The sequence below is a fragment of the Bufo gargarizans genome, chromosome 1 (assembly GCF_014858855.1).
Source record: "Bufo gargarizans isolate SCDJY-AF-19 chromosome 1, ASM1485885v1, whole genome shotgun sequence".
NCBI classification, from domain to species: Eukaryota; Metazoa; Chordata; class Amphibia; order Anura; family Bufonidae; genus Bufo; species Bufo gargarizans.
The window spans coordinates 743,652,496-743,667,877 of NC_058080.1; the positions used below are offsets into that span (position 1 = coordinate 743,652,496).

General features: G+C 43.7%; 1 protein-coding gene across 1 annotated transcript; it reads right to left on the bottom strand.

Annotated features, from left to right (window-relative positions):
* Window positions 1-5,311: 5,311 nt before the first annotated feature.
* On the bottom strand, window positions 5,312-13,753 carry LOC122925010 (gastrula zinc finger protein XlCGF26.1-like). Its single transcript, XM_044276546.1, has 2 exons — window positions 13,697-13,753; window positions 5,312-7,138 (listed from the first exon to the last, which is right to left on the bottom strand). Exon 2 carries the CDS (start codon window positions 7,113-7,115, stop codon window positions 5,715-5,717), a length of 1,401 nt encoding a protein of 466 aa, XP_044132481.1. The 5' UTR covers window positions 7,116-7,138; window positions 13,697-13,753; the 3' UTR covers window positions 5,312-5,714.
* Window positions 13,754-15,382: the final 1,629 nt, after the last annotated feature.

Below are 15,382 nucleotides of genomic sequence, written 5' to 3' on the forward strand. Positions count from 1 at the left end.
AAAAAAAGGAAAATGTGCAAAATAAAAAAAGTCATTGTCCCTCAAAAGTCTTTTTGTAGCAAAAACATAAAAAAAGAAGTTAAACAATAGTAAGAAAAAAAAACACGTGTGCCATTTTAGGCCTGGTCATTAAAAGGTTAACCAATAAGTGATTTCCCGGCTGGTACCTTTTCTTTTGGTCCGTAGGACACCAGCCATGTGTGTTCTGCACTTTGCTTTTGCGGCCCCGTTGAAGTTAATGGGTCCACATCCAAGCCACATAAAAAAATGCGGCCCAGACGCGGACTAGAACAATGGCCGTGTGCATGAGCCAGCAGGGAAAGTGCTTACTGGTTATTGCAGGGACCTACAGTATATCTGGGGTGCAGAAGGCGCTAATAACCAGTGAGCTCCGTCCTCTGCAGTGAAGTAAAGCGCTCACTTGTGAATAGGATATTTGTAGAGAAAACCACGCACACTCTTGAGAGTTTAGATATGCCAGGTGGGTTTATTGTGAATCGTACACTCCAACATGTGAAGTAGGTGCCAGCAACATTTGCAACAATTAACAAGAAAATAATTGTATCCTCCTTGTATCCTCTACCGTGTAGCCGTCCCGTTCTCCGTACCTCAGCCTGCGATCTACAGGGAGTGCAGAATTATTAGGCAAATGAGTATTTTGACCACATCATCCTCTTTATGCATGTTGTCTTACTCCAAGCTGTATAGGCTCGAAAGCCTACTACCAATTAAGCATATTAGGTGATGTGCATCTCTGTAATGAGAAGGGGTGTGGTCTAATGACATCAACACCCTATATCAGGTGTGCATAATTATTAGGCAACTTCCTTTCCTTTGGCAAAATGGGTCAAAAGAAGGACTTGACAGGCTCAGAAAAGTCAAAAATAGTGAGATATCTTGCAGAGGGATGCAGCACTCTTAAAATTGCAAAGCTTCTGAAGCGTGATCATCGAACAATCAAGCGTTTCATTCAAAATAGTCAACAGGGTCGCAAGAAGCGTGTGGAAAAACCAAGGCGCAAAATAACTGCCCATGAACTGAGAAAAGTCAAGCGTGCAGCTGCCAAGATGCCACTTGCCACCAGTTTGGCCATATTTCAGAGCTGCAACATCACTGGAGTGCCCAAAAGCACAAGGTGTGCAATACTCAGAGACATGGCCAAGGTAAGAAAGGCTGAAAGACGACCACCACTGAACAAGACACACAAGCTGAAACGTCAAGACTGGGCCAAGAAATATCTCAAGACTGATTTTTCTAAGGTTTTATGGACTGATGAAATGAGAGTGAGTCTTGATGGGCCAGATGGATGGGCCCGTGGCTGGATTGGTAAAGGGCAGAGAGCTCCAGTCCGACTCAGACACCAGCAAGGTGGAGGTGGAGTACTGGTTTGGGCTGGTATCATCAAAGATGAGCTTGTGGGGCCTTTTCGGGTTGAGGATGGAGTCAAGCTCAACTCCCAGTCCTACTGCCAGTTTCTGGAAGACACCTTCTTCAAGCAGTGGTACAGGAAGAAGTCTGCATCCTTCAAGAAAAACATGATTTTCATGCAGGACAATGCTCCATCACACGCGTCCAAGTACTCCACAGCGTGACTGGCAAGAAAGGGTATAAAAGAAGAAAATCTAATGACATGGCCTCCTTGTTCACCTGATCTGAACCCCATTGAGAACCTGTGGTCCATCATCAAATGTGAGATTTACAAGGAGGGAAAACAGTACACCTCTCTGAACAGTGTCTGGGAGGCTGTGGTTGCTGCTGCACGCAATGTTGATGGTGAACAGATCAAAACACTGACAGAATCCATGGATGGCAGGCTTTTGAGTGTCCTTGCAAAGAAAGGTGGCTATATTGGTCACTGATTTGTTTTTGTTTTGTTTTTGAATGTCAGAAATATATATTTGTGAATGTTGAGATGTTATATTGGTTTCACTGGTAAAAATAAATAATTGAAATGGGTATATATTTGTTTTTTGTTAAGTTGCCTAATAATTATGCACAGTAATAGTCAGCTAAAACTAAAAACAAACTAAAAACTACTTCCAAAAATATTCAGCTTTGATATTAATGAGTTTTTTGGGTTCATTGAGAACATGGTTGTTGTTCAATAATAAAATTAATCCTCAAAAATACAACTTGCCTAATAATTCTGCACTCCCTGTATTGATAAAGGTCCCATATGAACAAAACATCTTAAAACATCGCAGTGCAGGATGAAAGATGTACAATTATCGTCAGTACATCTCACCTTTTTTTTTGCGGCCCCTTGAAATAGTGACAATGCGGCCCCCAGACCAAAAAAGGTTGTGCACCCCTGCAGTAAACCAATACTAACAGCTTTATTGCCATGAATAATAATAATCTTTATTTATATAGTGCCAACATATTCCGCAGCGCCTTACAATTCAGGGGCAGATTCGCTGGAGGACAAAGACAACGTAGAAGGACAAAATAATGCTGAGACAATTCCACCAATTATTTCTGAGTATAATAACCAATCAGGCATCTTAAGAAGTCTAGTTAACAAACATTGGGACATCCTGCAACAAAATAAAACTATAGGTGGACATTAGAGATGAGCAAATTTTTCTAAAATTCGATTCGCCGATTCGCCAAATTTTTGGGAAAAAATTCGGTTAGATCAGAAATTCGTTAAAAAACGGCTATTTCCTGGCTGCAGATAGCCTTTATAGGGGTGTAGAACACTGTGCCTGTATAGTGGTGTAGAACACTGTGCCTTTATAGGGGTGTAGAACACTGTGCCTGTATAGGGGTGTAGAACACTGTGCCTTTATAGTGGTGTAGAACACGGTGCCTGTATAGCGGTGTTGAACACTGTGCCTGTATAGAGGTGTAGAACACTGTGCCTGTATAGCGGTGTAGAGCACTGTGCCTGTATAGCGGTGTAGAACACTGTGCCTGTATAGCGGTGTAGAACACTGTGACTGTATAGGGGTGTAGAGCACTGTGCCTGTATAGCGGTGTAGAACACTGTGCCTGTATAGTGGTGTAGAACACTGTGCCTGTATAGCGGTGTAGAACACTGTGCCTGTATAGCGGTGTAGAGCACTGTGCCTGTATAGTAGTGTAGAACACTGTGCCTGTATATCGGTGTAGAACACTGTGCCTGTATAGCGGTGTAGAACACTGTGTCTGTATAGCGGTGTAGAGCACTGTGCCTGTATAGTGGTGTAGAACACTGTGCCTGTATATCGGTGTAGAACACTGTGCCTGTATAGCGGTGTAAAGCACTGTGCCTGTATAGTGGTGTAGAACACTGTGCCTGTATAGTGGTGTAGAACACTGTGCCTGTATAGAGGTGTAGAACACTGTGCCTGTATAGTGGTGTAGAGCACTGTGCCTGTATAGCGGTGTAGAGCACTGTGCCTGTATAGCGGTGTAGAGCACTGTGCCTCTATAGCGGTGTAGAGCACTGTGCCTGTATAGCGGTGTAGAACACTGTGCCTGTATAGCGGTGTAGAACACTGTGCCTGTATAGCGGTGTAGAGCACTGTGCCTGTATAGTGGTGTAGAACACTGTGCCTGTATAGTGGTGTAGAGCACTGTGCCTGTATAGCGGTGTAAAGCACTGTGCCTGTATAGTGGTGTAGAACACTGTGCCTGTATAGTGGTGTAGAACACTGTGCCTGTATAGAGGTGTAGAACACTGTGCCTGTATAGTGGTGTAGAGCACTGTGCCTGTATAGTGGTGTAGAACACTGTGCCTGTATAGTGGTGTAGAACACTGTGCCTGTATAGCGGTGTAGAACACTGTGCCTGTATAGCGGTGTAGAACACTGTGCCTGTATAGCGGTGTAGAACACTGTGCCTTGCAGTAACACGCATAGGGAGTCTGCTGTGGTAGTGAAATAATACAGTGAGTCTGTATGACATGCAGATGACAGGCGTCACTCTTAAAATCACTGCACACTTCACTTATTTGGGCAGTCACGGGGCCAAAACTGACCCAAAAACTCAAGTATGAACTCAGCCTTACAGGTCAATGTTAGCGCCAAGAAGTAACGCACTCCTTTTACACTGTCGTCAGCTCCATGCTTATTGCCATCACTGACCCATCCTTCTCACAGGAGGTTTGAATTAGCGTGGCGTGTATAGCGGAGTCTGCTCTACCTGCTGACAGAAGGGCGCTGACACAGAGTGATGCAACAGATTGTGGTCCGCTCACCCAGAGCAGTCAGTGTTTTTATTGGTTCTGCTCTGCTTGAATTTTAGATGACCGTGAACGGCATAGAGACAGGTTTAGAGTTAGGTTCCCATCTAAAATGAGGTCACCTTGCTGTGGTGGATGGGCCCAGATATTTTTTTATCAAAATATATTTCCTAAGCACCTCGTATTTTTCATTGATATTGACAGATATCAGTGCATAGAATACTGCTGTGCCATGCCTTGCTTCCCTGGTATATGATTTAAAATACATTGGCCTGATATTACTTTCCCGTAATTTAACCCCATACCTGTCTCTCTTACAAGTCGCCCCTTACAATTTTTCAAGAGACTCGTCCAGACTCTCAAGTTTACATCAGGAGGTTTTTTTTAGAAAATGTCTTTTAGAACTGTAAAAAGCGACCTCAGTTTGTGAAGACGATCATGCCCCTTCTTATGTCTTAGAGGATTTTCTAAGTTGTTATTGAAATGTAGGAACCATATTAATGTCCCTAATCCACCCCTTTACATTACCAAACCCAAAAATGTGGTTGCATGGGTAGATCTTGTGGTCCAGTAGACCATTTTTTTTAATTCATAGAGATTTGTGGGAGCCCAGCCCCTTGCATAAGAGGATGCAGGCTTCTATGAAAAAATGCCTTGCATAGAAGTTTGTCCGGTCCACAATAGATTGTAAAAGTTTGTCCATGACAGATACTTAAAAAATAATGGAATGGGGCAAAATCTGTAATATTAGTTTTTGTGCCTGGAGTTTCGATAAATCGGGGAACAATTTGCAGCAATATTTGATGGTAGTACATGACCTTTGGCAACTGTGGTTTCCTCCATTGGACTATGTTGAGTTTCAACAGAAGCTTCAGACGAAGTACCTGAGGTGCCATCACTACATAAATATGCCACTTCCGAGACTCTTTGTTGCTACCCAAAATGAAGGCACAAAATAGCATAAGCTTGCTCTGTGGTGTAGGTTTTACGCCACGCGATATTGTAATATTTTATGACAGCAAAAATAAAACAATAAATGTAAAACTTGTTTTCAAATATGTAGGAACAAAAAACAAAAACTGTAAATACATTTTTTTACATTTTATTTGGAAATACAGAAGAAACAAGTAAATTACATTTTTTTTTTGTTTTTTAGGAACAGTCTTAGTTATATAATTTTCTCTTATGATTGGAGTGCATTCAGACCTGGAGGTGGCCAGACCTCCAATATATACTACAGAGACAAAAATCCCAGACACAAAAATGATAAACACATCCTGCATGATAGGAGAAAACAGATACACAGATGTACATAGCTTTAATTACAGAGAAAAACAGACCATAACAGCACACAAAATGCAATATCTATACATAAACTATGATACAATGATAAATATGAGGCAAATATATTTTGAGTTTACAAATTGTACTTATTTGTAAAACATTTTCCAGAACAGCAAAAATGCTTCTCCCCTGTGTGACTTCTCTGATGGTCTCTAAGGATGGTTTTAGTAATAAAACATTTCTCACATTCTGAACATACAGTTCATCTCCTGTGTGACTTCTCTCCTGTGTGAATTCTCTTATGTCTAACAAGACTTGATTTCTCTGCGAAACACTTCATACATTCTGGGCATGAATATGGTTTATCACCTGTGTGACTTCTCTGATGGTATTTAAAACTGGCTTTACTAATAAAACCCTTTCCACATTCTGAACAGGAATATGGTTTTTCTCCTGTGTGAATCCTCTGATGATCTTTAAGACTGGCTTTAATAATAAAACCTTTCCCACACTCTGAACATGAATATGGTTTTTCTCCTGTGTGAATTCTCTGGTGGTCTTCAAAATTGGCTTTGAAAATAAAACATTTCCCACATTCTGGACAAGAATAAGGTTTATCTCCTGTGTGACTTCTCTGATGGTTTCTAAGTTTGGGTTTAGTAATAAAACCTTTCCCACATTCTGAACATGAATACGGTTTCTCTCCTGTGTGAATTTTCTGATGGTCTCTAAGTTTGGGTTTAGTAATAAAACATTTCCCACATTCTGAACATGAATATGGTTTCTCTCCTGTGTGACTTTTCTCATGTCTAAGAAGATTTGATTTATTTGCAAAGCATTTCCCACATTCTAGACATGAATATGGTTTCTCTCCTGAGTGAATTCTCTGATGATCCCTAAGTTTAGCTTTAATAATGAAGCACTTTCCACAGTCTGAACATGAATATGGCTTGTCTCTTCTGTGATTTCTCCTTTCATGTAGAACCAGATATGATTTATCTAGAAAACACTTCCCACATTCTGAACATGAATACGGCTTCTCACCTGTGTGACTTCTCTCATGCCTAACTAGATATGATTTATTTGTAAAAAATTTCCCACATTTTGAACATGAAAATGGCTTTTCTCCTGTGTGACATCTCTCATGTCTTCCAAGACTTGATTTATCTGTAAAACATTTCCCACATTCTGAACATGAATACGGTTTCTCTCCTTTGTGAATTCTCTCATGTCTAACAAGATGTGATTTAATTGTGAAACATTTCCCACATTCTAAACATGGAAATGGTTTCTCTCCTTTGTGAATTCTCTCATGCGCAAAAAAATCCGATTTATTTGTGAAACATTTTCCACATACTGAACATGAATATGGTGTGTCTCCTGTGTGAATCCTCTTGTGTCTAACATAACTTGAATTAGCTATAAAGCACTTCCCACATTCTGAACAGGTGTATGACTTTTCCCCAATATGATAGTGAAATCTTTCACCCCCTTTATGAACTGTATTTGGGGTAACAATCTGTGATTGGTGAGGAGAAGGTTCCGGATTATATGACAGATCTGTACTGTAAAGTCCTGGATGTACATTAATGTTAATTAAGTTTTCTCCTGAAGAGCGCTGCATGATATCTTCATCTTCTGCTTCATAACTTAGTGATAACATGAAGTTTCCGTCAGAGGGATTATCTGTTAGGATTAAACATGCATTTAGTGTGTTTTTTTTCAAACCATAAAGTAGAAAAAAAAGGAGAATATTCTTTGTAGGTTGCAAACACACATGAAGTTTCTTATACAGTTTGAGGTCAGAACTCAATCCAGCAAGTTTTCTTGTGGCACTTTTTTATCCAAAACCAGAAGTGCATTCCAAAGGAATGGGAAGTATTAACGAAGGATGTCTCCATTCTGCAGAATTCACTTCTGGATTTGGCTTAGAAAACTGCATCAACAACAAGCTTCTTTATTATTTTCGAAGGTGCATATAAAACCACCCTAAGGCTTCCTTTGCCAGCAGAATTTTATGGTAGTTATTTTAGGCTTGTAAGAAAAATGCCATGAAATAAATACTGTATTTTTCACTTTATAAGACGCACCTGATTATAAGATGCACCTAGGTTTTTGAGGAGGGAAATAAGAAACAACATATTTTGAACAAAAAGGTGTGCTTTTGGTGGATTTTGAACTAATGGTGGTCTGGGGATGACACTGTTATGGGGGATTGGTGGATGACACTGTTATGGGGGATCTGTGGATGACACTGTTATGGTCTTTCTTTAATCCTGAATCAATTGCTCTCCTTTTGATAAACTAGCCTAATCGCCTGCAACAGTATTTACTAAGAATGCAGCGGTCTCAGTCAGTTACGCTCCTCCCAGTTCATTAATGAAGCAGGACCAGGATGAAGTCATGCGCCGGCCGGACCGCACGCTGCATTCATAGTGAGTACTGATGCAGGCGATTAGGCTAGTTTATCAATAGGAGAGAAATAGATTCAGGATTAAAGGGAACCTGTCACCAGTTTTATGGTGTCCTAACTAAGGGCAACATAAATAAGTAACTGATTCTCTTAGCAAAATGCTGGGTCACTTTCTTTAATTAACCCAGCCAATCTGCCAACATCTTGTATTGAAAAGCTCCAGCTGATAATGATGAGTCATGAATATTCATGAGCTTCTGACTCTCCCCGTCTACCTGTTTCTGATTAACAGTTATTTTCCATATGAATCAGCAGCAGGTGGGCAGGGGAGTGGCTATAGCTGTTAATTAAATAAACACTGGACTCAATGACATCACGCTGGACTCAAATCAGCTCATTAGCATGCAGCATCTTTGTGTGTATATTATGAGATAACCATCTGTCACACCAGTAAGTGAATACATGTAAGGTACTTTTTAGTAGTTAATGATTGTATATAATTAGTTAGATTATAATCAAATATCCACATGACAGGTTCCCTTTAAAGAAAGACTTTACATACAAAGAGACTTCTGTGTGCGGGGCCCGGTGTAATACAGTGTGAGTTGCCTCTAGTCCCTCCTCCCTCCCTGCACTGTGACTGATGTATCGCCGGCCACGGTGTGCAGCATAGCGGCCGGCAATATATCAGTGTCAGCCCTGTAAAAAAAGTCAACCATCGTTTTATAAGACGCACTGCCATTTTCCCCCAACTTTGGAGGGAAAAAAGTGTGTCTTATAAAGTGAAAAATACAGTATGTTTTATTTTACTTACAAGCGCTCTTTTTTGGGAGCTTGTTTTTGTTCAAACATTTTGAAATTTTTTATGGGAAAACTTGTAGCAGCGTTGAAAGAAAGTGTAAAAGGACCTAAAAAAGTGCATTTAATAATTAATAGCAAAACAGCAATACAGTGCAGAGTTTTCCTAAAAGCGCTATATGTGAAAGTACCCAAGAGGCGAAAAGAAACCACAGCCCTCACATCCAATACAACACTTATTTACTGAAGTGCGGTCGTAGAAAACAGATATAATAAAGGCAACGACCGTTTCATGCTTGCCATATAAAAGTGGGGTATATTGGCGGAATGTTTTATGCCATAATTAAGAGTGGGATGTCCACTCGAAACGCAGTGTAATCCTGGGGCTCCGATCAGTTACCATGGCAGCCAGGACGCTCCTGAAGTCCTGGCTGCCATAGTCAGCTCCCTGCTGCTGTGTGCACAGAGCAGCAGGGACAGTGTGAAGACATATTCAACCCGATAGAGCTCTAGTAGGGTGAATAGGACAAGGGATTAAAAGATTCCAGGTTCTGGGCCCTAAGGGGGGAAATAGTTATTAAATAAAAAGTGTAAAAAATAAAAAGGTAAAAAAAAATACCCAAATATTAAGTATAAATCACCCCTTTTCCCAATTTACAAATAAAATATATAAACAATAAATAAACATATCGCCACATCCAAAAACTCCAAACTATTAAAATATTTCAAAAATCTATGTGGTGAACAGAAAAAATAAAACTGCGTGATTCGCAATTTTTTTTAAATGCGGAATGCACGTGGCTTTTTTTGTTTATTTTTTCGCGTAATATCGAGTATCGCAATACTTTTTTATGGTATCGCAACAACTCTACTCTGTACACTGCCAGCTGTATATGTGTGTGCGGTTCTGTACACTGCCGCTGTATATGTGTGTGCGGTTCTGTACACTGCCGCTGTATATGTGTGTGCGGTTCTGTACACTGCCACTGTATATGTGTGTGCGGTTCTGTACACTGCCACTGTATATGTGTGTGCGGTTCTGTACACTGCCACTGTATATGTGTGTGCGGTTCTGTACACTGCCACTGTATATGTGTGTGCGATTCTGTACACTGCCACTGTATATGTGTGTGCGGTTCTGTACACTGCCACTGTATATGTGTGTGCGGTTCTATACACTGCCACTGTATAGTGTGTGCGGTTCTGTACACTGCCGCTGTATATGTGTGTGCGGTTCTGTACACTGCCCCTGTATATGTGTGCGCGGTTCTGTACACTGCCACTGTATATGTGTGTGCGGTTCTGTACACTGCCACTGTATATGTGTGTGCGGTTCTGTACACTGCCACTGTATATGTGTGTGCGGTTCTGTACACTGCCGCTGTATATGTGTGTGCGGTTCTGTACACTGCCACTGTATATGTGTGTGCGATTCTGTACACTGCCACTGTATATGTGTGCGGTTCTGTACACTGCCACTGTATATGTGTGTGCGGTTCTGTACACTGCCACTGTATATGTGTGTGCGGTTCTGTACACTGCCACTGTATATGTGTGTGCGGTTCTGTACACTGCCACTGTATATGTGTGTGCGGTTCTGTACACTGCCACTGTATATGTGTGTGCGGTTCTGTACACTGCCCCTGTATATGTGTGTGCGGTTCTGTACACTGCCACTGTATATGTGTGTGCGGTTCTGTACACTGCCGCTGTATATGTGTGTGCGGTTCTGTACACTGCCGCTGTATATGTGTGTGCGGTTCTGTACACTGCCCTGTATATGTGTGTGCGGTTCTGTACACTGCCGCTGTATATGTGTGTGCGGTTCTGTACACTGCCGCTGTATATGTGTGTGCGAGTTCTGTACACTGCCGCTGTATATGTGTGTGCGGTTACTGTACACTGCCGCTGTATATGTGTGTGCGGTATACTGTACACTGCCGCTGTATATGTGTGTGCGGTTCTGTACACTGCCGCTGTATATGTGTGTGCGGTTCTGTACACTGCCGCTGTATATGTGTGTGCGGTACTGTACACTGCCCTGTATATGTGTGTGCGGTTCTGTACACTGCCGCTGTATATGTGTGTGCGATTCTGTACACTGCCACTGTATATGTGTGTGCGGTTCTGTACACTGCCACTGTATATGTGTGTGCGGTTCTGTACACTGCCGCTGTATATGTGTGTGCGGTTCTGTACACTGCCGCTGTATATGTGTGTGCGGTTCTGTACACTGCCGCTGTATATGTGTGTGCGGTACTGTACACTGCCGCTGTATATGTGTGTGCGGTTCTGTACACTGCCGCTGTATATGTGTGTGTGGTACTGTACACTGCCGCTGTATATGTGTGTGCGGTACTGTACACTGCCACTGTATATGTGTGTGCGGTTCTGTACACTGCCGCTGTATATGTGTGTGCGGTACTGTACACTGCCGCTGTATATGTGTGTGCGGTTCTGTACACTGCCACTGTATATGTGTGTGCGGTTCTGTACACTGCCGCTGTATATGTGTGTGCGTTCTGTACACTGCCGCTGTATATGTGTGTGCGGTTCTGTACACTGCCACTGTATATGTGTGTGCGGTTCTGTACACTGCCGCTGTATATGTGTGTGCGGTTCTGTACACTGCCGCTGTATATGTGTGTGCGGTTCTGTACACTGCCGCTGTATATGTGTGTGCGGTTCTGTACACTGCCGCTGTATATGTGTGTGCGGTTCTGTACACTGCCGCTGTATATGTGTGTGTGGTTCTGTACACTGCCACTGTATATGTGTGTGTGGTACTGTACACTGCCGCTGTATATGTGTGTGCGGTTCTGTACACTGCCGCTGTATATGTGTGTGCGGTTCTGTACACTGCCGCTGTATATGTGTGTGCGGTTCTGTACACTGCCGCTGTATATGTGTGTGCGGTACTGTACACTGCCGCTGTATATGGGTGTGCGGTTCTGTACACTGCCGCTGTATATGTGTGCGCGGTTCTGTACACTGCCGCTGTATATGTGTGCGTGGTTCTGTACACTGCCGCTGTATATGTGTGTGTGGTTCTGTACACTGCCGCTGTATATGTGTGTGCGGTTCTGTACACTGCCGCTGTATATGTGTGTGCGGTTCTGTACACTGCCGCTGTATATGTGTGTGCGGTTCTGTACACTGCCACTGTATATGTGTGTGCGGTTCTGTACACTGCCGCTGTATATGTGTGTGTGGTTCTGTACACTGCCACTGTATATGTGTGTGTGGTTCTGTACACTGCCGCTGTATATGTGTGTGTGGTTCTGTACACTGCCACTGTATATGTGTGTGTGGTACTGTACACTGCCGCTGTATATGTGTGTGCGGTTCTGTACACTGCCGCTGTATATGTGTGTGCGGTTCTGTACACTGCCGCTGTATATGTGTGTGCGGTTCAGTACACTGCCGCTGTATATGTGTGTGCGGTTCTGTACACTGCCGCTGTATATGTGTGTGCGGTTCAGTACACTGCCGCTGTATATGTGTGTGCGGTTCTGTACACTGCCGCTGTATATGTGTGTGCGGTTCTGTACACTGCCGCTGTATATGTGTGTGCGGTTCTGTACACTGCCACTGTATATGTGTGTGCGGTTCTAGACTTCTTTATATGTTAATTTAAGAGGTGTTATTTTTGTCGCTGAAAATAAGCCTTTATCAAAAAGGTAAGAAAATAATAATAATAAATTGCCTCCACATTCGGCGCTGACAGGAGGATTTCCAGAGAAGAAACCAAATTAGTGAGGGACCCGCACAGAGAGGACCTGCTGTAATTGTGTTTGCTGGCATTGGGATGGTGGGATGTGCTGCTCGTTAGGTAAGGGTCAAGAGTGGGGACCTCCACCCCAGGAGGTCCAGGGACGGCCACGTAGAGAAGGAAGGGAGAAGACAACTCCTCGATCACAGAAAAAACACACAAGAAAGATTTTAGGAAATTAAAAAGTCAATTATTTTTTTTAGCCATTTAAGGAAAGAGAACTCCTCTGGAAGGGCCGGCAGAAGAGTGGAGGGTGGTGGTATGAGGAGCACACAAGAGGGAGCGTCCCCCAGTGGTGGGGTCATGAAGGACATCCTGGAAGTGTATGTTTTCCTTCTCCTGTCCCATTATCCGCCACACACAGGTAGGTCCCGGACAGTGGGCGCTCCTGCACCGTTCACGCTCTCCATCATAGCAGCAGATACGAAAGCCGTGTCCACACAATCACAAGGGACGCTTTACACATTTTTGCCGTAAGAGAAAGTGTCGCTAATCGGTTTTTATTTTCTGACTGCAGATTATGTCGTTCTATTTCCTGTGCACGATTACGGGGGCGGCAATTTACTCTGCCCAGCATTTAGAGACACGAGATACAGCAGCCGCGCGGACCGGACGCAGAGTACAGGTCACACAATGAGACACAATGTAACCTGTGAATACTGGATCCTATGGTACCTATATACAGGTGCCTTGTAATCCTGCCTGTGATGATAATGGGATGACTGCTAACAAGGATCTCATCAGGTTAAGAACTAAGGTGGCTTTATTTTGTTTCTGACCCTGAATTCTGTTCTGAAGTAACGAGCAGCAGCATCGGGGGATGGGTGGAGGTGAATATATCTTCTGCTATATGCATAGGACCTCTGACCCCGCGGCCAGCCTCTGTTACACTGACACTTACTGTACAGGTCACTGTGTGGAATATCCTGTATGTTCTGTGTTTGACTATTAAAGGGTTAATTCCCCGTCCTGCGGCTGCAGTGAATGGGGAGGTGGAGGGACGTTCAGGTGAACAGAGAACCACGCACGCCCGGCCTCCATTCACTGCGGGGTCCACTGTACCTGAGGTCTCACAGACATTACTACATGTCCTGGGGCCTCTGTGAGGACGAGGAGCCGTCACTATTAATCCCTCCGCCTGGAATTTAGGGTGAATTCACCCCGAGACTCAGAATCCGCTCCATAGATGTGAATACGGCTGAGATGGGAATAAACCTTCCATGAATCTAGAAAGAGAAGTCAGAGGCTTCTTACTCCTTACCTGTGGTGACATCTCCTGGAATGTCCTCCTCCACCTCACTCTTACACGGGGGATCGCCCATCATCCGCTCTTCTTCATCCTCCACTTTAATATCAGTCAGATCTTCCCCCTGATTTGTCATCTGTAACAATTCAGGACAATACAGCAGACAGGGGGGAAATCTAACAGATCCACAGAAGAGACCCCCACAATCTATGACCCCTCTATGACTGCAGGACCCCCCTATATAGATGTGTATAGGGCTCAGCTCCATCTACCTGAGGGTTCTCTAGGACCTTCTCCTCTGGACAGTCCTGGGAATACAGAGGACGGGGACATCTCTCTGGTGGATTTCTCCTCCGGGATCCATCTGTGGAGACACAAGCACACAGTGACTGAACACATGGCCTCCATTACATGTCACTGCACACACGTGTATACACTGCACATGACGGCTCTTACCCTGTGATATAAGAGGCTGGTGCTCCTCCATTACATGTCACTGCACACACGTGTATACACTGCACATGACGGCTCTTACCCTGTGATATAAGAGGCTGGTGCTCCTCCATTACATGTCACTGCACACACGTGTATACACTGCACATGACGGCTCTTACCTTGTGATATAAGAGGCTGGTGCTCCTCCATTACATGTCACTGCACACACGTGTATACACTGCACATGACGGCTCTTACCCTTGTGATATAAGAGGCTGGTGCTCCTCCATTACATGTCACTGCACACACGTGTATACACTGCACATGACGGCTCTTACCCTGTGATATAAGAGGCTGGTGCTCCTCCATTACATGTCACTGCACACACGTGTATACACTGCACATGACGGCTCTTACCTTGTGATATAAGAGGCTGGTGCTCCTCCATTACATGTCACTGCACACACGTGTATACACTGCACATGACGGCTCTTACCTTGTGATATAAGAGGCTGGTGCTCCTCCATTACATGTCACTGCACACACGTGTATACACTGCACATGACGGCTCTTACCTTGTGATATAAGAGGCTGGTGCTCCTCCATTACATGTCACTGCACACACGTGTATACACTGCACATGACGGCTCTTACCTGTGATATAAGAGGCTGGTGCTCCTCCATTACATGTCACTGCACACACGTGTATACACTGCACATGACGGCTCTTACCTTGTGATATAAGAGGCTGGTGCTCCTCCATTACATGTCACTGCACACACGTGTATACACTGCACATGACGGCTCTTACCCTGTGATATAAGAGGCTGGTGCTCCTCCATTACATGTCACTGCACACACGTGTATACACTGCACATGACGGCTCTTACCTTGTGATATAAGAGGCTGGTGCTCCTCCATTACATGTCACTGCACACACGTGTATACACTGCACATGACGGCTCTTACCTTGTGATATAAGAGGCTGGTGCTCCTCCATTACATGTCACTGCACACACGTGTATACACTGCACATGACGGCTCTTACCTTGTGATATAAGAGGCTGGTGCTCCTCCATTACATGTCACTGCACACACGTGTATACACTGCACATGACGGCTCTTACCTTGTGATATAAGAGGCTGGTGCTCCTCCATTACATGTCACTGCACACACGTGTATACACTGCACATGACGGCTCTTACCTTGTGATATAAGAGGCTGGTGCTCCTCCATTACATGTCACTGCACACACGTGTATACAC

Bases quoted from the DNA above. Each gene is read 5' to 3' on its own strand.
- LOC122925010 (XM_044276546.1), bottom strand. From the start codon at position 7,115: ATGTTATCACTAAGTTATGAAGCAGAAGATGAAGATATCATGCAGCGC.